This window comes from Oryzias latipes, chromosome 14, assembly GCF_002234675.1.
Source record: "Oryzias latipes chromosome 14, ASM223467v1".
Classification (NCBI taxonomy): Eukaryota; Metazoa; Chordata; class Actinopteri; order Beloniformes; family Adrianichthyidae; genus Oryzias; species Oryzias latipes.
In genome coordinates, this window is record NC_019872.2 from 28347850 (window position 1) to 28371715 (window position 23866).

The 23866-nt window shown below is 40.7% G+C and overlaps 1 protein-coding gene across 2 annotated transcripts in view; it reads left to right on the forward strand.

The window, feature by feature from the left end:
- LOC101157477 (Krueppel-like factor 8) overlaps positions 1-23866 on the forward strand; it is a 72673-nt gene that overhangs the window by 29197 nt on the left and 19610 nt on the right. For both annotated transcript variants that reach the window (XM_023962654.1, XM_023962655.1), the window contains exon 2: positions 7605-7940. In XM_023962654.1, coding sequence (XP_023818422.1) covers positions 7605-7940 — 336 coding nt within the window. The remainder of the gene's footprint in view (positions 1-7604; positions 7941-23866) is intronic.

The window sequence follows — 23866 nt, forward strand, 5'->3', positions numbered from 1 at the left end:
TGTGCAATCCTATGGGGTCCATATGACCCCACCCTTACATTGACGTGTTCTCCCTACCATGACAAAGGTGCAAAAAGGTGAAGAGGATTTCATGTAATCCATGGACACCAGTGAAGATCACAAATAACTGAAGAAAAAAGGTTAAGAGCACTGTCTAGTGGGTCCAGATGACCCAACTCCCAATGGTAAAGTGCCTTGGATAGCATAAGGGTTACGAGGGCCGCAGGGACGTCATGAGAATGGAAGGTACCATGTGTTCCGTGTGGTAAGGAATCTCTCATCGACTTCATAAGGTGACCAACCACTGCAGCCTTTGGTTTGTTTTTGGTCATAAACTGGATCCCAAAAGCAAAAAACCACCTCTAAATATGAGTTCTAAAAGTGTCAAACTATCATCACTTTCATCTGAGAATTCACCAACTTGGACACATTTTTCTTTGTTGCTATAAAAATATAGAAATATATTATATTATATACAAATATTATATAAAAATATAAAAACAGTGTTTTTGTTTATTTTGTTTTGTGATGATCTTGGCGCTGGTATTTGTCGTCTGAACGTGGACTGAACCTTCTGGGCAATCAGAAAACTTCAAGATGAAGGAAAATACTTTAGCCAGGCGGTTGTTTTCCCCCCTTCCTCTTATGCTCATCGTCAAACGACAGCTAAAGCCAAAGCTGGACTGTTTCTCAGTCACAAAAACTGGCGTCCTCAGCCTCTGGTCATGTGGATGACTTTCTTTCCGTTGAGGTTTTTTTTATATTTTGCTTGAGAAAATGACTGTTTATGGTGAAACATGTATGTTAGATATGTGTGTGTAAAACTCTGTGGGGGCTTGAACACTGCGGCCAACTGGGGCCGTCCCCCGCCCCCACCCGAACATGCACGCACACAGGGCCGGGGGGGGGGCTTTGAAGAGCGGCGGCAGTGACACGGAGGAGGGCGATGACCCAGATAGTATCTGCTCCACCCTCTCATGCTGCCACACACTGTAAAAACATAAAAGTCAACTAATGAAGTTGAATTTTTTTTTTACAGATGCTTCTCACCTTTTTACAATAACGTGTATCAATAAAGGTTTATTTTGAATCCCTATCAGCTAATCCTGCCTGCCAAGTATAAACATTGGTCAGAAAGTACTACACACCGACTAATACCATCAAATCTGTGGTCCAACCTCTTTTTAATGAGGAAAATAGTGATTTTACAGTTGGACTGACCCACTAATGAGGCATGACTGAGGCCCTCTTCAGTCTCACACAGCTGCATTTACACCAGTGATTGTGGTTGTATGTTGGGGATATATTCGTCATATCAGTGATAAACTGATCTTATGTGTACATGAAAGTACGTACAGGAAGCAGTTTGGACTCATTTAGCTCTACTGCTTCGTGATTTAGCGGTCTGACATTTTTGAACTCCTAAATTCTGGCAGAGACGCTGACAAGATAGCCTCACAAAGGGCAAAAAGGCGGGGCAGTCTAGCCTGACAGTTGTTGGAAGACGCCCAGTAAAAGTGCTCTAAAGCTGGAGACTTAAGTTCCTGTCTATCAAAAGGCCACACCCACCTTTAAAGTCCAGTTTCTGAAAAAAGTGAGTTTCACAAAAAGCACTGGCAAAGTATCGCTCCAGTCTGTGCTCAGGAATAAACAAGTGAGCCACTTAGTAGAGTAGAGGCGTCCTGGTTAGTGGACAGTGCAGATCTAGTGTGAATACTAACCGCCATGGTGAGCGGTGACTTGCTGAATCATTGGATTGACTTGTGTAATTTTGGTTCCTTAACTGCAGATATAAAATTGGGCCCCTGGCGTTCCAAACAGGAAGTACCTGTTGGCTCCAAAAAGCCAAAATCCCATTGACTTCTATAGAAAAACAAACAGCTGTTACTCAGTCATTATAACTCTTGCTCTGCTTCCTTTTTTTAAGCATGTTCCTTATAATTCTCATTTTCTATTATTGTTATATTAATATATTCAATATATTAATGCCTTAATAAAAGAAGGTGGTCTCATGTCACACATTCCAAACGTGGCCTTCCAACAAGCTCAGTCCTGATTGGCCAGAGTAGTTGCCATAGGAACACTAACTCAGACTGGTTGAGACAGATCACTGCTTATTGGCGACGCCCTGCGATAGACTGGCGACCTGTCCAGGGTGTGCCCAGCCTTCGCCCACAAGTACCTGGGTTAGGCTCCAGCAGCCCCGTGACCCCGAAAGGGACAAAAGCGGGTTTAGGAAATGGAGGGAGGGAGGGAGGGAGGGATGGATGTCACACTCAGTCACCCGGTCCAGTTATCAAAAACAGTTAATGGTTTGGTCCAGTGGTCCCCAAATCTAGGCCTCGAGGGCCGGCGTCCTCCATGTTTTCCAACCAACCAGCCATTGAAGCTCCCTATTGGCTAAACACACCTGATCCAGGTAATCAGCAGCAAATAAGGTAGGGTTTCTGGAAAACCAGCAGGACATCGGCCCTTGAGGCCTGGATTCGGGGACTCCTGTTTGGTCTTTACTGACTTCTTCTGTACTTTTGATCTTTGAAGTCCAGCATTATGTTATGCAATTGAAATCTTTGTATTTCAGACTTAAAGAAAACATATTGGTAAGAGGATGCTGAGGGCAGAGCTACAGGGAAGGGGGACCAAAGAGGGGGTTCATGGACATAGTGAAGGGGGTCGATGTGAGTGAGGAGCATCCAGAAGGCTAGATGGAGGCTGTTTTTCTTTGGCCAATAGAATCTCCAAAACAGTTTAGTCAAAAACGTCTCTTTACCAGACATGTGAGATCTTGCAGGTCAAACCGAATGTGTGACGTTTGATGTTTTTCGTTTCATGACATTGTTTTTCCATTAAGATGAAGGTTTTTCTCATGTTGGGAGGGGGGGCGTGTCAAGTTTATCAGTCTGACTCCAGTCTGAACGCAGAGTTTTTGTGAAAAAACATCTTTTCAAACGCTGGTCCTCCGCTGTTTTCTTGGCTGAGAAGAACCACAAAGTCTCTGAAGAAGAAAAAATCTGGGCCTCTCCTCATCCCCCCCGTACCCCCCACTCCAACTTCCTGTGTTAGGATCAGAGGCTGACAGGGTCACACCCACCCCACCCTCCCTGTTACTGCCATTCCACAGCAGGAACCCCCCCACCCTTCTTTTCTAGGAGAGGCACACACATACACAAATACACACACAAATACACACACAAGCGTCTTGTCAGTCCTCATTTACACACATAACATGCGTGTGCTCCTCACACAGGCCCTCACCATCACTCCTCGTTAGTGCTGCTCTTCACACACATGCACACATACCTCCTGGACCCCCCCACCCCCACCCACGTTCCTTTACCGCCTCGTTGGGGAGCAGATGTGGATCAAGACAGATTTGCTTCGTTCTGTTTGCTGTGGTGAAAAAAAAGGGCGTGATCGGTGATCTGGCGCACAATGCGAAAACTCTGGTGTTTTTCTTAACCTTCTAATTTACGCCTCATCCGCTGCACCCACCTTCATCCCGGGACGGCCTAAGGTTGGGTTAAAATAATCCCAAACAAATTCTGTTCTGTTTTCTCTGATCTCCCTTGATCCCGGTTGAGTCTTGGCGCATTTGTGAACCGTTTTTGGACCTCAATGTGCAGCATGGACCTTCGCGTCCACCACATTACTTTTTGAGTCACACTATCACGATTTAAGAAAAAAAAGGCCTAAAAGGCAGCAGTAAAACACAGTGGTGGAAGTGTGATGGTGTGGGACTGCTCAAAACCTGGATGGTTTATCATCCTATCCACCAGAAATTTCTTAACTTTGGGGAATCCAACAACAATTCTTTTCAGGGCTTTTAAATTTAGTTAAAAAAATGTTTTTGTTTTTGTTTGTCCATTTTGGGAAGCAGAGACTACCAGCAGTCAAGAAGTAGGTATTAATCCAGAAGTTAAATAGAGAAGTTCCTTTGGGATGTGAGCTGATCAGCGGCAGAACAACCAATGAAAACAGCCATTTTTGTGGAAAACTGTGCAGAAAACTTTTTCATATTGTTCTTGAACTGCATCACCTCATTGTATGCATTGTTTTTTTTTCCCTGCATTATTATATAACGTTTTTTTTTAGTTCAGGCAAACAGCTAGTTCTGAAATCTTGTTGCTCTCAGGGCGTCTTTGTGTTCCATCTGGTTTCGAATATGTTTGTGCGATTGTTTTGGTTTTATTTTGAACAGCGGGGCAACAAGCCAAGTGTAGGTTCCACCTTTTGCCCCCTAGACTGAATGGATCACTAGAATGGACTTGTTGAAACATGTAGAAGCTATACGTTCACACGTGGTCCTTGGTGAAATTTCAGACCTTTTGGGTTGCCTGCTGGGGGGGAAGGTGAAGCATCAAGCTGGCTTTACCTTTGTTTAGAAGCACAGGGGGGTCTCTGTGCGTTAACAATGGAGCCAGGGGACCTGTGTGTCTCCTTTACATGTGTGTTGGAGGGGTGGTGCTTGCAGCCACACCCAGGCTGATTAGCTGAAGCCTAACCCCGCTGTGGAATCCACTGAGGTCGGGTCACATGCGTGGCCACAGCTCCGTCCGTCCGTCCGTCCGTCAAGGGCAAACAAAACACAAGGAATGCTATCTAGGTTGAAAAGAAGAGAGTCTGGGTGAAATAATCTGTGTTAATAAAAAATAGAAGAGCTTTTTGTTGTTTTGTCAGAACAAAACACATCAGGTATAAAAAAAAGCTCTCATTTTACATTCAGGTGTAGGCAGTTAGTGCAGTTTCTCAAATAACCACTGGGGGCTGGTTTGATTAAAAAACACACACAACCTGTTCATGAAACCTTCTTTTGAATTATTTATTAATATACTTTTTATTTTTGATAACTGTGTGTGTGTTTGTGCAGGTGCTATTTGAAGTGTTTTATTGACAGGACATTGGACCGATGACTTGAATCGCCTTTCTCCGTTCCACCCATTTGTCAGTTTTTGTGTTGTTGTTGTTGTCGTGGCATTGGGTGGTGTAAAATCCAGTCAATAAATCTGCAGCTTATCAGGCTTCATTTTTATCTGTCAGAATCCTAACCAGTGACGTCAAAGGAGGATCAAACCAGTTTACAATTCATTCAAAATAACTGTAGTTTCTTTTTAAACTTTTGCTGCTGTTTAAATGTTCGAATCCGATAAACTCACCATATGGAGAACGCCATCTCTGCACAGCCAAAACCTTATTTATAAGCTCCTGTTATTATGAAGGCAAGCAGTGCTTTAGTGTTTCCTTGCACTGCTGACAGGACAATTATGGGTCCTCTTAATACTGCTTTCAGTTTTAATCTTTATTTTATTGCTGCCTTTTATGAACACTTTCAATATACTTCCAAGCTGAATGTATTATTGTTTCACAAGTTTAACATCTAGCTCATTGTTTTACTTTCGCAATAATTGCTACACGAACAACCCATTTGCTGGTCTAAATCACAAGGTTTGTGAAATAAGGATCAATTTCATGTAAAATGTTTACATCGGTAACGTTATTATGTTACGTGGAGAATCCGTTCAAGATTTTAGGCTAAAACAAACCAGAAAAACAACAACAAGAATATTTTTGACCAAAACAACAAAAATAATAACACGAATAACCCCCAAGGAGTTTGCAATAGTCAGCAATAGAAATGCAGCATTGATCTGTGGCTATAGGTGATGTTAGCATGCTTCACTGAGATGCATGTCAATGCAGTAACCGGATGAGCTGCCAATGGACATTGCTGTTAGTAGCATTGACATGCAGTAGGGTGTTTGTCTTAGCCAATGATATCTGTGACATGCTAATGCCCTCTGAAGTGGGGCTAAAGCTGTTGTTGGCTTACAGTTTTGTACTGTAGCTCAGTGCAACAAGATGAGCTGCCAGTGGACACGAATACCTCGTTTGCGTTGGGACACTGCGTGAGTTTTCTGGTTTCGTCACATTTAAACCAAATGCTTCAATCTGGCTTTTTTCAATTCTTTCTTTTAAAATTGCCTGCCTGGGTCACAGTAGCGCATCTCCAAAACCACAATATCTCAACAATTGACTGCATACGGGAACTCGACTGAGTGACCCCTCCCCCATGGCGTTTTTAACAGGAAGTACCCACTAAGTACCCAGGTTTAGAAGTGGAGTAGTTCAAGTTATTCAAGCTAAAAACTGAACAATCAGATGCCTCAGTAAAAATAGGTGGAGTCTACTGGCACCCACGTCACACATTCCAAATGTTTGACAGATTTTGTGTGTCCTCCTTTCAAGTGGTAGGGGTGTGGCCTTCCAACAAGCTCCGTCCTGATTGGCCCAAGTGGTTGCCATAGAAAGTCAGACCGACTCTTACCAATCACTGCTTACTGACGTGGTCTGGCTCCAACATGGCGGTGTCCGTATTGCTGAAAAATGGCGACTGATTTGACTTTATCCTGGTTGGAGGTGGATGTTCGCTATGTGCTATGGGTGATGTCTATGTTTGATTGAAACCAAACCATATGATACACCATTAAACCGAATCGCGGAGAAAGTGTACTGTTGTATCCGTATTGGATGTTTCCATTGGAAGTGTCCGACAATTGTTGGGATAAATTCAAGTTGTGATAGTGTTTATTGTGTTGTTCCACATTGTCACACCACATTGATCCATGCGCCAGGGTCAGGTAGTGACAATCCACCGTATGCTAAAAGCATGTTCAAGAACCCGGGCATCGCATGGCCGGTGTGTCCGTAGCATCACAGTACGTATCAAACGGTTAATAAAACTTTTCTGACTGTACCTGACGGTTGTTCTGGGATTGTTTCCCCAGTTTGTTTTTATTTTACTGGTTGAAAAGACAAGACAGAAACTTTAAACCTTACACCAGTTATAACAAAGGAAGTAAATGACATTTTTTGGTAAAGTGATTTAAAGTTTGTGGTTTCTAGGTTTGGTCTGATTGACGAATCAGTCGAGACAGGAAGAGGAAATGGACAGAAAATTGAGCCTGGAGAGGCGGGGTGTGTGCTACCCTGGATATGTGTGTTTGTTGGCACTCCCCACTGGCTGTGTGTGTGTGTGTGTGTGTGAGTTTGTGTTGCTGAGCTTCCAGAGAAGGGTGTGTCCGCCTGCCTGCCTCTGAAAAGGAGGGAGGGGTCAGCTGGGCTACTCCTCCCTGCTCTGGCTGTTATTTCTCTTTCATTCTCATTCCCTCACTGGCTGCCTCAGGATCAGGCCTTTGTCTTTCTTTCTCCTCTCTGCTTCTTTACTTTCCATGTTTGGTCTGTTCTGTGTTCATGGTGTGCTCTTGAGTGGGTTTCCATCCCCTCTCTTGGTAGATTGAAGAGTTTTACAGCGTCTTTTGGAGGTAACCATGTTGTTGTTTTTGCTCTAAACTCCAGAGCAGCTTCCTGTCTCACCTGATATTTATCTTCTCCTTTTTCTTGCTATTTTTCCAACTTTTCTTGCAACTTTTTTCCTCCTCTAACCCCTTTCTCCCATGATTTGCTTTACCCTTTCACCCCACCCCCCCTATTTCTCCTCTCAACCTCCCCCTTATCACCCCCCCCCCCCTCTCCCCACATTCTTCTTCTCCTCATTTGCGTTCAGGCCCACCTTACTTCCTCTAATCTTCGGCCTTCTTCTCCTTCAGTGCCAGTCAACTCCAAAGCAGAAGAAGAGTGCTGTCGGCGCCCGGAAGAAGGTGAGGGGCCCGGCCAAGCTCAGCCCCCCAGCGCAGCAGCCATCGCCGCCGCCACCTGCAGTCCAAGCGGAGGAAGAGGAGGAGAAGAAAGAGGAGCCGGCCACCGGGCCTCGACCGCCCCACGGAGAGGAGGAGGAGGAATCTGGCAAGGAGCAGCGAAAGGAAGCGGCGACGCAGTCTGCAAGGGTGAAGGAGGAAGAGGAGAAGAAAGACAAGGAGGCGGAAAGCGAGGAAGACATGCCGTCTGTACAGATCAAGGCGGAGCCAGAGGAGATGGAGTGCACGGTGAGGAGGGGGGGTGGGTGATGGGGCAGGTGAGGTGATGGAGGAGACACTGAAGTTTGTCAAAGAGCCTCAGAAGGTCACGGTGCTTCGCTGAACAGCAGTTTGTAAAGTTTCAGGACCCGTTTGATCTTCACTACTGATCACTAGAAATCGCACCCAGGAGAGGGAGGCGTGGCCTAAAGTGACCATAAGCCTAAACACGGCTTTGAGCTGCAGATCCTGCACAGGTGCTTCATGCAGAAAGTTTTGCAGCAGCTTTTTGTCTCAGTCAGCTGTAAGGCTATGGGGTTTCAGGCTGTGAGCAGAATCGGGTGGGTGTCGTAGTTTTTTTAGGAGATGGTTGAGTTGAAGTTTGTTCAAACACGATCTAATGGAGAAAATTTCTTTTCCTGAGATCGCCAAGTCCCTAAATCCAAATTTATCATCCACGAATGTGAGTTGCAGGGTTTTAGAATTCCATAATACTTGGCACCGGCAACGCTCTAAGTTTAATCAAAGGTCAATTATTCAACTAAACAAAAAGAAAATGATCCAGAAACTAAAGTATTTCACTCAAATGTTTTTGTCTCTTATAAAAAAAAACAACTTAAAGTTCCACTCAGATCATTTTCTGATCCATTTCCAAAGTGTTGGTCTTTTAATTCTGATGAGCCCGTTTTTAGCCACAATCCAAAAACCTGTGTAGTTTTTCTAGGACATAGTTTCTGCAGAGCGGCGGATTATCAGAAATTCACCTCTAAGTTGTGGGCGGGACCCCCTTCCCTTTGCGGATCAGGGAGCTTATGGCCCACCTATCATGTTTTCTACGTCACAAATAAGAAAATGTTTGTCTCCTCCTGATTTACAGCAATTTAAATAAAGAAATAATCAGAAATTTAATTTTAAAGTTATTTTTTTTTCATAATACCACAAACAATATCAACTTTGGTGTTAAAAGCACAAAAGACATGATTTTTTTATTGGAGTGGGCCTTTAATAAAAACTATAAGGAATAAATCAGAGTCCAAAGTTCAAAAAATGTAGGTTTAGGACAAAATGATGCTTTTGTACCAAAGCAGAATCTATGGAAATCTCCAGTGAGTTGAAGCCACTTGTCTGAAGCAGTTATGATTCCTCTGAGCTGCGCGACACAGGGCAAAGGTCAAAGGTCGGGCATTCATGATGTCCGTTTTCGTCAAACAGTATCGCTTCATTCATCAGTCGCTGATAAAACCACTGCAGGAGCTTTGAGTGCAGTTTTGAACCCTAAACCTCCTAAAACGTCTCACATTCCTCTCATCCACAACCTCTGTGAGATGAACCACCGTGAAACCTCATGACGTGTTGTTGTTCTGGATCTGTCACTGCAACAAGTCCAGACAGAACCAGAACCCGGCAGCACTGAGCTAAACATGAACTTAAGCAAACCAAGTCGGGTTTTTCTGTCTGAGGCTGGAGCGGATCAGAGCTGAGATGTTCACAGCTGGTCAAAGAGGAGGAAGGTGACGGTGATGATAGACGTCAGGTATCCTTGTAATCTTCACCTGTTGGGTTAATTAGAAAACATTTTTATTGAGAAATAAGAGTTTGCTTCACATAAAACAATTCAGAATCTGTCTGTGGAATCCATTTTAACTAAAGATACTTAGTTTAGAGCATTAAGGAAAGAGGAAACCTTTTCTTCTGGGATCTCGGCTCCATCAATAATTCAAAGCGCAGGACTTTCAGCTGCTGAAACTCAAAACGGCCTTCGTGTTGTGGAGCCTTTGAGCAAGGCTTCAGTGTTTTAGCAGCGAGAAAACAGCGGAACAAACTAAACTGTGTTTTTAGTGGTTCCAAGTCGCTATAATGACGTTAACTCGTGTCAGTGACTTTGCGGCGGAGCATCGGTTGATTTCCGTCTGACCTCAAAACAAATTCCCAGGAGGTCAGAGGTCAGAGACAGTTTCTTTCTGGTTCTCAAGAGGCTAGAAACCCCAGTTATTTATGGCATTAGTGGTTTTCAAACAGAAACTTTGTTGTAACTGATTTTGTCTGTACTCAGGAGAACTGCACTGCTGCAGAATGCAAATATGCGGAAGACCAGGCTCAGTGACAGAAACTTCAACATTTGAAAACTTAACCAAAACATGGCAAAACCGAAAAGGGTGACAAAGCAGAACAGAGCAGATGACCTCAAAACCAGACACTTAAATAGACTAAGGGGGATTAACTAAATGAAACCAGCTGTAGATGATCAACCTGAACCTGCTGAGCCTGACAAGGAGAACAGACAGTGACATCATTCAGTTCTTGTAGATGATTGGTGGATTTCTTGATTTCTAACAATCCTGAAGAAACTTTTTCACTTCCTGTAGAAGTTGTTCATATCTTACAGCTGTTTTTTGGGTTTTTATATCTTTTTATTCGCTGTTGCTGCTTTTATTTTTGGAAGAATGTATGTTTTTGGACACCAAAGTTACAGCACAGTCGATTTCTTTGTTACAGAGGATTTTAGCAATTCTTAGAGAGCATTTTAAGGGTTTGACTCTTAGACTCTTTCTCATGTTAGCAGTAATTCTAACAGTCAAGTTTGGCTTCATTTGTTTCGGTTCTGATCATTGATTGTATCAGAGAACTGGGCCGAGTCAGTCTGACATCATCTCTATAACATATTTTACCTGTCAGTAGTCAGTGAGCAGTAATTGGTCTCAGTCGTTGTTTCTATGGCAACCACTCTCCCCAATCAGGAGTGAGCTTGTTGGAAGGCCACAGCCCATCCAGTTAAGAGCAGAAAAATACACAAAATCTGTTAAACATTTTGACCGTTGGATGTGGGAACCAGCAGGCTCCGCCTACTTCTGATTGGTCATTTAAAAACTAGAACTTCAACTACAGGAGAAAAAAATGAAGATTATCAAGAAGATGTTAAAAAAGGTATCAGATCCAGAATGTTTATTCTGATCAACAGAACGACTGAGTAACACCTGTTCATTTCTCTATAGCAGTCTTTGGGATTTTGGCTCCTCGGAGCCACTTCCTGTTTGGAATGCTGGGGGGGCGGGGCCACTCAGTCCGGCTCTTATATACAGTCAGTGGGTCTTCTGGCGCGAGCTTGCGAGTCTTCATTTGTTCAGGAGAGGTTCAACTGTGCTGGACTACAAACATTTGACGTCTTATTTGCCAGAGTTCCACCCCCATACAGTAGAGGGCAGTATGCTTTCTTTTTGTTCATTTTCCCCCCAAAAGGTAAAAAACGAGTGAAGTTTGAGCCTCTTTGAATCTGCGACTAAACTCCTAACTAATTTAATAGAAATGGTTAAATTGATTTTTAAATATATCGTAAAATACATGAAGGAAAAATGAGACCAAAAAGCTTTTTCTTTTTTAACCTGTTGAAGCATGACCATGTCATGTTTGTATCCTCTTAGCAAAAAGTACTCTAACTGTACTACAAGGCAGTATACTTAAACTTTACTTTTTATTTACTATCTATAAACTATAAAATATTAAAATTCAGTCGGAAGAAGTATTCAGTTAGTATACTTCCTGCACTACACGTACATTGTCCATAGTATACTTGCTATACTTATACCCAAGTATACTTAATAAAATAAACTTCACTACTTTTTGCGTCTGCTGCAATCAATCTGTGAGAAATTTGGATTAAAGCCTAAAAACCTAAGATTAAACCAAAAAATGAATTTCATGAATTTTGTTTGCTAAATTTTTGTTTGTTGTATTTCCTGGTCAGTCTTTAAATCTTGACGCTGAGACGTTTCACTCCACTCACTCGCCAGTCTGCGGTGAACGCGGCTCCATTCCTGTAGGTCTGGAGCGTAAAAATTAAGGAGAAATGCAAACAATAAGAGCATCAGATGACAGCACGAAAGCTGAAAAAAGTCCTTTGGGTTTCTCATCGCTGAGCTCTAATACTACTGTAATCTCAGGGAACCCGAACATCAGAACAAACCAGAAAGTTTGATGCCTTAAATGTAGAGATGCTGTGCTGAAAATGCTCAGCATCTCTGACTTAAAGCTGAGAATCAGAGACTTTACCAGCAGAACCAGAAGATTTGTTTTCTTCTGTTCAGTTATTATTAGTTTGCCTAATGGCCAGTCATTGTTCTCCACATTTATTATGGATGCAGAGACGGCTGTCTGCCTGCTAAACGCATTCATACGTAACACTTGAATGTTCGCCCAGATGAGCTCACAGGTTCTAACTGCTGCATCTTTGGAGCTGGGGTGGAAGTGCGGAGAGTGCAGGGCGATAACAATGAGCCCTGTCAGAGTTTGCAGGCATTCCCCAGCCTTCATGCAGAGAAGGGATGCTTACAGCGAGGATGTAGTCAGCAGGAAGGGTGCGGCGAAGAGAATAAGCTGAAGGAAGTGTGAAAAAGCAAAGAGGACGCAGATGGAGCAAGAGCCTGGAGAGGAGATGCAGAGACAGTGGAGCGGGTGGGTCCGCTGCAGGATCTGCATCAGCAGGTCTACTGTACTCACATCCATTTAATGGATACTTTGAATTTCAAACGTTAAATTACTGGCATGAAACGTTTTTCTGCTGTGGGACCAAACATTTGTGACACTGAAATGCTGTGTTGGTAATGGTTAGCTGTTAGTTGTGTACAGTCTCTGCAGATGGTGATGCTAGATATGAGAGAGACAAACTAAGACAACATTCATATGGTAGTTTATTTATGCACAAAACATGGTTGATTTGCATCAAAGACAAAATCCCTTATATGGCGCAAACCTGTCCTTTCCTGGAAATTGAGCAAATCTGAAAGTGGTTATTGGTGAACAAAGTTAAGTCAGTTGTTCTAGAAAGACTTCCATCAACTTCCTGTTCTGGGTCGACGCTAAGATGGCGCGTCGGCTAAAGGCAGCTGCATCATAGAACCAAATGAACAAAACAAGTCTAATCAAATATAAAAGTTATTCAAAATGATGTGAGGTAGGAGACAGTCAAATAGTGGGCATGCACTGGGTGACAGCGGAGAGAAACCACCTCATTCAAACTAAAGGAAAACTGCAGAAGAACCAGTTTAGATCAAGTCAAAGATGACAACAACAAATAAAAACATGCCAACATCTATTATGAAGCAAAGAAGCTTCAGACCGACAATGATTTAGACCAGGGGTGTCAAGATCCAGGCCTTGAGGGCCGGCGTACTACAAGCCCCTTATTGACTAAACGCACCTGATCCAGGTAATCGGCAGGAGATGGGACCGGATTTCTGGAAAACTAGCAGGAGGCCGGCTTGGAGGCCTGGAGTTTCATACCCCTGATTTAGACAAAGGACAGACACTTTGACCTATACCCTTGGTGGTTCACTTTTCGTGCTCTCGCTGTTATTCCGATTTAAATTTTTGTAAAAAAATATATTTTTTATCAATCTCCTCTCAGGTGTGTCTCCTGTACAGAATGTGTTCAGTTTTTTTTTTTTATAATTCTTCTTTCAATTGCGATCAGATCTTTGACTTTATTCTACAATGCTGGCGTATTTTTCTACGAAGTTTTGAACTTTCAGAGTTTAAACAAGAGAGAAAATTGTGGAGATGTTCATGACTGTCTGAGAAAAGTGTGTAAACAACCTTAAAACTTCCAAATTATTTGTAAAACATGGAGCTAATATTTCTAAAATTTCATTTAGCACATGTTGTTTTCTTAACCGTGACTCCTGCAATAAACAATGTAGTTTGGCTGATTTGGCATCATCTTGGCAGGCCTTTATTTAAATAAACTTTATCAACAACATTTTTAGCATGTCTTGCTATGAAATTGTTTCTAACAAGACTGCTATAAACAGACATAAAATAGTTAAATTACGTCTCTGCTTAAAAAAATGTCCAAGACCTTTTATACATGCCTCTGGAAAGAGTTTTCGCTTTTCAAGAAACCGTTTGTTTTTTTACCGCGGGCCAGAGAACCTTTCCATGTTAGCAGTGAAATAAAGTGTGTTCTGGTTCCTTCAGTCCATAGATTAATGGTTTTCACTTTGCTGTTTATGATGTTTTTGTGGTCTATTTTAATGACCCTCTCCCTTTGAGGAGAAACACGTTTCTTCTTCAGTCAGGCCCAACGACTGTTTCAGAACATGTGCCCGTCGCTTCACTGCTGCTCACCCGTCAAACTGACATTTGTACAAGTTTACAAACTCTCACATCAAGTTCCACTTAGTTGGGCAACACAATAGTTTGAGATGATTCTTTTTTTAAAGCTGTTTGACCTTTAATGTGCTGAGCAGCCCTGAAACAGCCCAGCTTTTATTTCCCCTCTTCATGGGCTCTTGGTGGGAAGTGGTGTGTTTAGGAACAGTCAGAGATTTAGGCGCTGGGTCTGAAAAAAGCCTGGAAACTGACAGCTTTTAACAGCTGATAACTTGTAGAAAATTCTTATGGCTTTATCCTCAACACACAAGGTTTCAGATTCACATAAGAGTTCTTCAAAATAAGCTTAAAATTTATTTAGAGTTAAAGGGTGTTGATTTAGGTTTAGATTGGAAATATAGTAAACTGCAAAGAAGAAGTTCCAGGTACAGACCCCCCCCCCCCCCCCCAAAACACACACACAAATTTTGATTTTGATTTTAGGAAATGTCATGTTAATCAACTGGACTGATTATTTGTGGAGCACAAACAGCTTTTTAGAATAAAGGAAAATATATTTAACTAAAAAATAAAGATTAAAGAAAAAAATCATGTTGTTTATTTTGACAAATTTACTTATTTAGATCATTTTTAGAGCCTATAACAAGACACCTCGAAACGGACATTTAACATGATTTAGCTTCACTGGAAAAAAAGGAGTTTTTTGTTTTTGCCATAATAAGTTCTATTCAGATGTTATTTAAATAATATTCCTAAAAAAAAGAGTTTTTGGTTTCCGTCGCTTCCATTCTTGTTTGATTAGTTGTATCATCTTATCTTTAACTTTTTCAAAAACTTTTTTAAGTTCAAGTAACTTCAAATCGCATTTTATGAGAGCTTTTTGTTTTGCTTTAACTTGGCTTTTTTTAAATTCACGACCAAAACTCTTCATTATCTAAATATTTGTAATTGTCAGTGTTAGTGTTTAGGTTTACAAAACACAAACCTAATTAGCAAAAGGGTTAAACTGAAGTTTGTAATATGTTATCACAACGTTGTAGTATTTGTCATAGCTCTCCTCATTTGTTGGCTTAGTTCCACATGTAATAGAGATTTTATGTTTGGAATACCCCAAGGCCTACAACTTGATCCTCTTTTTTATGTGACTACAAGTAATTGTGCTGTAAAATAAGTTCCTGTGGTTTTGTTTTTAATTGTTTTTTAGTCTCTAACTGAAAATTAAACCCAAGAGTTTTTTCTATAATCACACATAAAGACATAAATTCAGATTTAGTTTTTTTTACACCTGGAAGTAAAATATCGCAGAATAAAATACCAGAATTTTTAGAACATGACAAAAGAGGAACAATGTCTCTGCAACAATTAATGGTGCTGCCTATAAGCTACAAAATAGGATTTGGAACTAAACTGTGTTTCTTTTTCAGTTTGACTGCTTTCCATCTGAACTTTTCTTCTCTGGAAATGAGTTACCTGTAGAATTGACAGGTTGTTTGAAGTCACGTGACACAGATCAGTGGATTGTCTTTGAATTTGTGTCTTGGCTGGTAACCTGGGATTTGGAGATTTGTATGCGTTTTACACCAAACTGAATCACTGATGAAATCGAGCTTCCATTTGAGTTTTTAATATGCCGACAAAAAGAGGCTGCTGCAACAGTGTCCAGCTCGGTCAAGGCGGGGATTCAAAAATAAAATTTACCGACTGAGAATTGTGTTCACATTGGGGGATGGGAGTCCAAACCCCATGTGCTGTATCTGTGTGTGTCGTGGCATGGTGTGGTTTGGGTTAGCGATGGGTGGGGGGCTGGGTGGAGTAGTATTGCGTAAGGAATCATTAAGCAGTGTGTGTTTGCGTGCTGACCACACCTCTGCACAGAAGGGAGCGGACTTTCCTGTGCAAAGATAAAGTCTGCAGGAAGCAGACCCTCCTTGTAATCACTGAACTGAGTTCAAACATCTCGCCTGGCGCTGCACATCTCCACCGAGGCCTCGTCCTTTTAATATCCAAACCTGTCAAGTTGCTCTAAAGGCAGAGGAATACTTTGACAAAACATTTGAATAATTTGAAGTGGTGATGCAGGACGTCTATTATATCACTTTCTCAGAACTCAGAATGAAACGTGCTGGCAATACTACGGATGTTTGATAATACATTTGACAATAATTTTACTGTGTTTTACTTTTGAATCTGTGCAGTGTCCTTGAGTGTTTTGAAAGACGCTTTTAAATAAAATGCATTATTATTATTATTATTATTAATAGTATTAATTATTAATTATTATTCTACAGCGTGTTATAGAAATGGCACTTTTGTCTTTGTGTCATTTTTTTTAATAAAAAGAAGTCAAACCTAGTTCATTGTAGTTAAAATAAATGCATATATTAGTGTTTTTCTGTGCACTTTCATAAACCAGTTACAATCTGCTTCATCAGAAAACCTGGTTTCATAAATATGTGAAAGCTTAAAGGTAGGGCATTAGGGAAACCTGCTTTTCCAGTGAACATTTCAGCCAAGATAACCTGCCTGCTTTTGCATTTAATGACCTGTTCTCCAATTAGTGTTTTACAGGAAAACATTTGCATGACAAAAATTGCTGACACTTTATATTCAACTTTCCGCAGAAAGGAGTAGCAAGTTTAAGGCTTGATGATGTCCTATAGAGTAAACCTGATCACTGCTGTGTGTGCAAACCTATAAACCGATTTCTCCTGTAATCAAGTGTTCCAATCATGTTACTTAAGTGAATCTAAATTTGTTTTGTAGACAATTACAAACTGCCAAAGAATTTAGAGGACCTATTCAAGGTTTCCATCGTCCTCCTCAACAGAGACTGGGACAAGCTCTCACAACCCCAAAAAGGGAATTATCCAGACTTGGAAAACGGATGCATGGAGTCCTAAAGGAGTTGTTAAAATATTTCAAACATTTATGAAGGGTCTCAGATACTTGTTTTAAGCTTTTGCCTAAATATAACTGAAATTTTAAACAATAGTTTCAACAGCAAATTTTCTGACTAATGTGTTGGTTGTAGGAGATGTTAGAAAAACCACGAAGAAGAGAATTTACTTCAGGGTTTTTTTCCTTTCACAGCTCTATTCCGATATATGAAAGATTCGGTCTCATAGAATTCCGGCTTGATCAATTTTCAAACAGCTGGCTCTTCAATGAATTAAAAAAGACGTCATCCATACATCACGACTAATTCCTAATTGGTCAAAGTTTAACTGGTTTAATTTTCAACGCACGTTCGATGAACTTGGGTTCTACATTTGTATGTAGAGCCAGAAAAATGGACTTAAAACTTGTGTAGTGACACGTGAATGTGAGTTTTAAATGCTGATTCCTGAAAGAGAGACTTTTTTTTTTAAGTTGTTGCTTGTATATGTTTTTTAGGCTGGTGTGAATGTAGCATGACACACAAATTCAGAGAAAACTTTTCCTGAGTGTTGCCAAAGTAGCACACTGTAATCCCAACATAAAAACTGTTTTTTTATTCTACTTTTATACTGAAACAAAAGAATTTCAATCAAAAACCATTAAAAAAAATATTTTGAGAGTTTTAAGTGTTGCATCTAAAACTACAGTAAAGTTACTTAAACATAAAAAAATGAATCTATTTAGCCTCCTAATCTGTAGCTGTCATCATCACTACATTGGTTTTATAGCAGCTGTCGATGACTAACCGACTGGATGTTTAATGGTTTTTGTAAATGAACCATATTACATGTATCTGTCTAAGTTGTCAGTTTCTGGTTATTTTTTTGTGTTACATAAACACCACAGAGATCTCCTATATGTGCTTACTGTTATGTCATTTATAATTTTTCATTGTGAAAGCAAATGTGTCTATACCAATTTGTGTCTGTAGACATGTTGTTCAGGAACACATTGCTCTCAAAGCATAAATCTTTTCTAGATTAAAATAGAAGAAACAATAAAGAAATGGTTATCATTTTTAACCTCAGCTTGCACGACTTTTGTTGAAATCAAAGGGAAAGAAGTTGAGGCAGAGACAGAAAAGGGGGGACTCAAAGATAAAAAACTGATAAATAATAATGATATCTCTGTATGAGGGTAAAGTGTTTGTCAGTTAGGGGGTTTCCTGTTATTTTAAGCCAAAGGGACAGAAAAACTGGTCTGAACTGTAATGCAAAGAGCCACAAGAGAGAGTTCTAAGAGTTTTCTGTGACCAGAACTAACCTTAATCTAAAGGTGTGTCTTAACTATTTTTTTTTTAGAAACTGTCCCCACTTCACACAAGGTCCCCAAAAGCCGATGTGCTGTCATCTTTTGGTCCCCATTAATGTCTAACAACAAACACATTGTAATCATTTTATTTTGTGCCTTTCTCTGTCCACATTCCTCCCCTACTTTCTTCTCCAAACTCCAAAACTCTTCCCGTCTTCATCCCAGCCTGCTTCACTCTCCCACCCTAATAGGATATGTCGAGGGAGGCTTTGCTTCCGCTCGACCTGTTGCCATAGTAACCACGGCTCTGGCGGGAGTTGCCGAAAAGACGGTGTAGCCTGACCCCAGTGCACCCCCCCACTCCATTTCACACAACCCACCAACCTCCTCCTCCACCTTTCCATACCCGTTTCTAGCTTTCTCTTTCAAACACTCACCCTAAATACCTGACAGAACAGTGCAGTGAATGGCTCTAATCTCTCCCTTTTCTATACACAAATACACACAAACAAACAAAGAGGGCCTCTGTGTGTGTGTTGCTGATGTCACTGATGTATGCACATAAACAAGTCAGTTGTCCCCCAGCAAACAAGAGCACTCATGCACATAGACAGGGACAACACACGCTCATCCACCCAGGAAATCATGTGTGTGACAGCATGAGAATGTACTGTGGGGGGGTGGGCTTACTGAGCGTTTGGGAGTTAGTTAATACACAGTAAACCAAACATGCGTGTTTGTGTGTCGGTCCAGTCAGAGGAGGCACATGTGCCGGGATGCAGAGACTCGGGGAGCGTGTGCAGTGCAGATTCCAAGTCTTTCTGCTGTTGCAGGATGGTGATGTCATTGTTGGCAGAGGGCTTCACTCAGGAAGTAAAATGCAGCAGCTGAGAAAAGACGCAAAGTGTTTTTAACAAACTGTTCTCAGAAAACGGTCAGGCACTGCATTTCTGCTGCACTTCGTTCAGGCAAAACCTTGGGGACTCAATTAGAAAATTGCATGTGCACAAGTTTATGATTTAATACATAGCAATCATTTTATAAATTGTTGCACCAAGTCCCTCAATTTCAGGCAATTCATTTTAAATATTTTCGATTTGCTCCTTAAAAATACTTTTGTTTTAGCTGAACAGGATGAACACAAACAACAAGAGCTCAAAACCCTATAATCGCCCTTTTCTAGGGTAATATTCTCTCTCTCTTTAACTGAGAGTACAAACTCACCCCAAACTGATAAAAAATAAAGGATGCACCTTGTTTTCTTTTAGTAGGTTATCCGCTGACTAAAGCTGATATTGCAGGAAACAGAAAACAAAAAGCCAATAACATCATACACCCTAGTGAATGATATATTTGTAGTTGTGTTTGTGGTTCTGTGTAGATCAGCCCACTGCCATTGTTAGTGCAAATACAAGTTCTTTTTTTTTGTTTGCATGTCTATATAATGACAGTATCAAACACCGGATAGTAGCTGGATGTACTATCCTATTGCTAACATTAAGGCTTTTGAGGATTAGCAGAAGGTCTTTTCACACAACCACTACGTATATTTTGCTCATATTGCACAAAACAAAATTGGTCATACATGAGTAAAAGCGAAAAAAGTGATAAAAAATTGTGGTCTTATGTGAAATTTTCAGATGTATTACGGATAGATTAAAGAAGTACGAATAAACCACGCAGAGAACATGTAAATCAACATAGAACATGAATCGTGTGTGATTATTGCGCTGATTATATGCAATTTATTGGTAAATGGTTTCATTTGTATAATTTGAATTGATATGTGTGCCATAGATGGGAAAATAAAAGTTATACCTCGGTGGTACATGCATGAAAAGCCCGTCAGAGATACATGGAACGGTGGTGGAAAGGCACAAATTTGCGTGTGCATCTCACAAAACACACACAATTCATTCACGTAATAATTGTGTATAAACTATAAAAAATGTGCATAAACTGCGTAATTCTCAACCGACCAAATATTTTGATATTTCTGAATTCACCCATTAACCGAAACTCTCGACGAACATCTGTGCACATCGATGAATTATGAACGCAAGAAACACTTATGAGTTACAAATATCACGCATGAATCACAAAAATCCAAAACTTCACATGTGGATAATGTGCAAATCTTAAATGGTGGCTGTGTGACACGGCCATAACATACAACAGTGCAATCACCAAATCTCTGATAAGTAATAAGGTAAAAGATGTTTGGTGGACCACACTTGCAAAACACAGGATTTTGGTGGAACATTTTTGTTATTTATTTATTTTTTACATTTTACTTTTTCTAGCTGATGATTCGTCCTATATTTCTTTATCATTTATCCGTTTGTGTATTACTTATTAACGCATCATTAATATGAAAAATGTATTTTTTTAAAAAGCTTCGTAAAGGGGCCAACTGGTTGACTTGTTGAGTCTTTTTCATAAACTACATTTAGAGACTCATAAAGATTCCGTTTTGAACTTGTCATTAATGGCCGAAACATAAAAACAAACCTGTAAAATCTGCTACCTAAGGAAGCATGAGTCTTTGCAAACTCATTTCTTTTTTCTTTTTTTTTAAACTCATTTTTTCTGCTCTGAGAGAAGTTTGCAACAATGTGATGCTTGTCTATGATCAGGCGTGTTAATGTGGTCACAGCTGCACATATTTTTACTTCCAAGATGGAATCCAGTGTGAATTCATGGAGTTCTCGTAGATTGGTCGTGTGTGTTGGTTGTTCTTACCCATCAATATGAAGGCAACAGGCAATTTCACTTTGCCTCTAAACTTCAAAAACTGACAGTCTGACAGTTTTTTCACTCATGTTTGACATTACATCTGTACAGGAAGGAAAGAAAACTGGGACACGTTGGTAGCGACTTGAAAAAAGGGCACACTTTGATAACAAACTTTAAAGAGACGCTCTGCATGAGCGTCAGCAGACATTGTTGAAGCAGCAGCGGCTCTGAGGCCTCGGCTGAGCCGTGGAGGGACGAGACATGGCGGTTTTCAAACTCTTATCAGACTGAAGATCGGCACCTACTCCTCTGTACACTAAATTTCTTTCAAAGTTTGGTGAGAGAAGTTAAAGCATATTTTTTTTTTTGGGTTGGAAAAATCCTGCTTTAAAAAGCAGGAAACATCATCCTACTGTTATTTACCCAAACATGGAAGAAGCACCACTGATATATGAGTAACACAAACTAGTCCAGATGATGAACCAAGGAAAGCTCCTTTATGAAGAGTGACCAGTGAAGGCAATCGTTGACTAATTGGACCCACAACGGAGTATCTGACATTCCAGGTTTGAACTCCCCTTTGATGCATAAATGTGTTTTTTTCTGGGAGTTTGTGCGGGATTGTTAAACTCGCATTTAGTTTTTAGTTCACGTGAAAATTGTTAGCATTTGGAATATTTTCTTTCAATTTGAAGTACTTCAACCCAGTAAGGTAATAAATTATCACAAAAATATTTAAAGATCTGAGCATAAATGCACAGCGGCGGTGGAGCTCCATGTGTGTTTGCGTAAAGCCTTCGTCACTACTCTGCTTATGGGTGGATGGGCGTCTGCAGGCACACAAAATATCAAGGTCATAGACTCATATGAACACTCAATGCAACATGTAAGGCTAAGTAAGAGGGTGAAGTAGGTGAAACACAGGCGTGTCGAATGGATATTTCATGTTCACGTGATACGTGCACGCTCCTTGCTGCAGCCTGACTGTTAGAATTAAAGAAATTAGAGTATAGTTTGTGTGGACATCCTATGGGAACTTGCCTATCTAGTACACACCCTGTGCGTTGCAGCATTCACATGCAGTCAGTACTCGTATCTTTGTAATGACTTGAGTGTGGTGTAAGAACGCCATACGATGGCATCATGCATACGTCATTAGTCTGTGAGGCTTACATTATCCATCTTAATACTTCCTGATACACTTACCACACGTATGACAATGGTACGTTCCACTTTCATGACGTCCCTTGAGGTGGCCGTACGAGCCTCAAGGGAACTGCAAGACACGCCTGCCGTTCTCTAAAAACCATAGACTGTAGAGAGACGGACACAGCTGGGTGTCACGTCACCCATAGAAGATTACCTTCGGCTCCAGCCAAATGAAGCCAACCCAGTCGCCATTTTTCAGCAATACGGGTCCCATTTGCCTTTTGGAGCCACTTGACAGTGATTGGTCCATGTCGGTCTGAGTCAACATTTCTCTGCAACTACTGTCGCCAATCATCAATAACCTGTTTTGAAGTCCACACCCCTTACACTGAAAGTGGCTCAGGAGAATCTGACAATCAAACTTTTGAGGTGGAGGCATCTGATTGATCAGTTTTTAATTTTAGTAACTTGTGATAAAGAAATATAATGAAAAAAATCAGAATTAGCAAGAAGATTTTAGAAAAAGGTATCCGAGCAAACATGGTTTTTCTATCCAGTAGAATGACTGTTTATTTCTCGATAGAAGTCCACGATATACAGTCTATGCTTAAGGGACAGCCGCTCCCCTCTACGTACCCTCCATGGACACGGACAACCTAAAAACCTGCAGCAGCCATACGGGTGCACCCCCCTCTACGTATTTATGTGACTAAGGCTTTATTTACAAATAAAGTTTTCAGCATTTGAATTAGCGTGACATAGGAAGAGTCAGTCTTATAGTTTAGGTCTTGCATGGAGTTCTGATAGAGTGGAGACATTTTCAAACCATGACAACACATTTATATTGTTTTATTAAAGCCCTAGTTAACATTTATTGTGCATTTTAAAAGTTTATGAACTTCATAGTCTTAAAGAATAATTCCCTAACTACATTTTCCCCAAACTGTGAGCCGTGGAGAATTGTATACATCAGTTTTACTGCAACTTGGTGTAATTTAATGCAGTCGCCTTTTCCCTAAACAGAGTTTTTGCTGCAGAAGAAGACTTATGTTTTCAAATGATTTCACTGCACAACAATAATGCTGCACTTTACCTTTAACTAGCAGCTTTGCAACCTCTAACGTGAACAGAGGAAATAAGCATGAAAGCATGCAGCCTCTTCCACCTCGTAAAGAAACCCCAGCCCTCCACACGCGCGCTAAATATTGTCATACATCATAGGCACTGTTCCACGTTAACGGCCCTCTGTGGGGAAAGTGATAACGGAGGTTTATTGCCACGTTAATCACTCATTACTTTACCGGCATGAATTGTGGTGCGAGTTCAGAGCGATTAAAACCCTTTGGACGCCGTATTTCTTTGTCTCTGCCATGCTGCTGCAGTCCCAGCTGCTCCCTGCATCCATTCAAGTTAAAGATCACATGAATTAATTGCAAGGCAAGGACTGGGTGACCCATTTTATGATGAAGCAGTTAAACTGAGAAGTGTAGGGGAGGAGTAGCGAGCCTCCATAGCAACGCGTGTCACCCAACCAAGACTTTTGGCTAATTCATTTCTCTGGTTTTTTTTGTTGTTGTTTTTTTTAAATTCAGTCTAATAGTTGGAGGTCTTTAATAATACAGAGACACTTAAACCAAATAGTTTTGGCATTTTTAGGTTAGTTTTGTTTTATTGATCAATATTGCATTTCTGTATTTTTTACTGACTGTAATCTAATTAAGTCAAATGGAAAAAAGAAAATAAATTGTGAGTGGATTAAAGGAAATCAAGAATTTTGA